This window comes from Uranotaenia lowii, chromosome 2 (assembly GCF_029784155.1).
Source record: "Uranotaenia lowii strain MFRU-FL chromosome 2, ASM2978415v1, whole genome shotgun sequence".
NCBI classification, from domain to species: domain Eukaryota; kingdom Metazoa; phylum Arthropoda; class Insecta; order Diptera; family Culicidae; genus Uranotaenia; species Uranotaenia lowii.
In genome coordinates this window covers 261,703,213-261,705,500 of record NC_073692.1, presented here as the reverse complement: position 1 = coordinate 261,705,500, position 2,288 = coordinate 261,703,213, and the positions used below count along the sequence as shown (strand labels likewise).

The window sequence follows — 2,288 nt, the reverse complement described above, 5'->3', positions numbered from 1 at the left end:
AATGGATGAAATTTTAATGTTAACAAACGCATAATGCAAAACAATCATATCCCAGCATATGGAAAAGCGATTTATGAGATTTAGTTCTGATTTGCATATTGTTGCATTTTGCCTCAGACAGCTGACTAAATTATAAAAATATTTATTTAAAAAAATTTGGTGATTGTCCGAAAAATATTTATACACCAACGGTGTTGGTATAGGATAATGAAAGCAATATAAAGTTTGTAGGTGATATCGTTAAGCCAACCCGTCATAGGACTAGGTGAAGTTTTTTATGGCATCGAAAAATGTAAAAATTTGTACATCTATCGCTCAATTTTTTTAAGTTTTTATGACAATCAAAAAATTAAAAAAACAAAACTCTTTCACGATGTTAAAAACTATGTCATCATCAATTTGTTATCATTCAATGATAACTTTATTACAGTATATTGAAATAAAAATTGAATGAGTGTTGTGGCATACAAATGTTGCATCTAACCCTGCTTTTACATGATGCCCCGTTTGACGGTAAGTCAAAAGCAAAGTAGTTTCCAAAAAGCAGCAAAACCGCTAAATTCTGCACTTATTGATATTTATTCCACTGCAAGTTTGTGTAACGAAACTAGAGGGCGAACACGAAATTATTGCGGCACCGAAAATGTCATGCCAATTTTCATATAATGTTTATAATCAAACTAAAATTTTGGGGAAGTTGGATTGAAGACGTCACGCCAAATTTCGTGTCCCTTTTCTGACGTTTGTAGCTCCAGTAGCGATCGTCGACACCACTAGGTTCAGAAAGTGGGAGTGAATACTGCGAACTGTGGCACATGTACATCGCTTCGTAAATCGTCGACTTAAGATGGATGCTGTCGAAGCAGAAGGTAGCTACCTGAGCCAGGAGGAATTGTTAGCAGCTGAAAACACACTGTTCTGGATAGCGCAACAGCAATCGTATCCGGGGCGAAGGCATCTAGACTCCGATGAGGTCTTCACCAGAACTCGAACCGTCAGCATTGTCTCTCAAAGCATGGCGAACTACACCACATTTCGCCATACCTCGACAAAAAACTTTGTCCTCAGAGTGGATAGCCGAGTTGGAGTAGCAAAAAAACGTCGTCATGACAGTGAGGTACCCTGTCATTCTTCCTCCGACCCACAGAATTACTGAGCTGATTATTGACTTCTATCATATAGAGTTCCTGCATACCAACTTTGAAATTGAAGTGAACGAGCTTCGCCAGTCCTTCCACATTTCGAAGATTGGAGCAACGGTCAAGAAATTAATCCGCCAGTGTCAACATTGCAAGGTATACAGGTGCAAAGCACAGGTACCTAGGATGGGTCCTCTGCCCGTAGCGCGGCTTGCATCGTTCGAACGTCCATTCAGCTACGTCGGTTTAGACCTGTTTGGTCCAATCCTGGTCAAGAGAGGTAGAAGTTCGGTTAAACGCTGGGTGGCTCTTTTTACCTGCTTAACAATTAGAGCCATTCACGTCGAAGTAGTCCACAGCCTCACAACAGAATCCTGCATTATGAGCATTCGACGCTTTATTGTTCGACGAGGGGCATCACTGGAAATCCATTCGGATAACGGAACCAACTTCCGTGACGAGGCAACATTCTACAACAACAAATCGGAGAGTTTTAGGATGACTTAGCAGCAACTTTCACCAACACTTCACACCTCCAGGAACGCAGCACATGGGTGGGAGCTGGGAGCGTATGGTACGCTCAGTGAAAACGGCCATGGAGAAAAGCTTGTGCGCGGGGCGGAAGCTGGACGACGAAGGCCTGAATACATTTGTGGTAGAAGCTGCAGGAGTCGTCAACTCCCGACCTCTGATGTACCTACCATTGGATAGCGAGGAAGCTGAATCCCTGACGCCCAACCACTTTTTGCTAGACAGTTCGAACGGCGTAAAGCAACCGAGCAAACAGTTTGTGGATGGAGCTGTAGCCCTGTAGCATCTGTAACCAGATAGAATGCCAGCTGGACGTGTTTTGGCGTGGTTGGGTCCGGGCGTATCTATCTACTTTGACTCGTCGCACAAAGTGGTTCAACGAAGTTCAGGAGATCGGCGTGGGGAACTTGGTTGTGATTTTGAACGAAGCTAAAAGAAATGGGTGGGTGCGAGGTAAGGTTCTGGAAGTATTCCCCGGGGTGGACGGGAGAGTTCGCCAGGCAGCAGGGCCGGATTAAGCCATCGGGGGGCCCGGGGCAATTTTTCTCGGGGGGCCCCTATAATTCGATTTTTTTTTTTTTTTTCAAATGCTAATCCCAGAAAATACAAAACCTTTTG

The 2,288-nt window shown here is 43.7% G+C and overlaps 1 protein-coding gene across 1 annotated transcript; it reads left to right on the top strand.

Moving 5' to 3' along the window:
* The first annotated feature begins 847 nt into the window (after positions 1 to 847).
* On the top strand, positions 848 to 1,953 carry LOC129742573 (uncharacterized). Its single transcript, XM_055734484.1, has 3 exons — positions 848 to 1,112; positions 1,183 to 1,629; positions 1,679 to 1,953. The coding sequence occupies exons 1-3, from the start codon at positions 848 to 850 to the stop codon at positions 1,951 to 1,953; spliced, it is 987 nt and encodes a 328-aa protein (XP_055590459.1).
* The last annotated feature ends 335 nt before the right edge of the window (positions 1,954 to 2,288 follow it).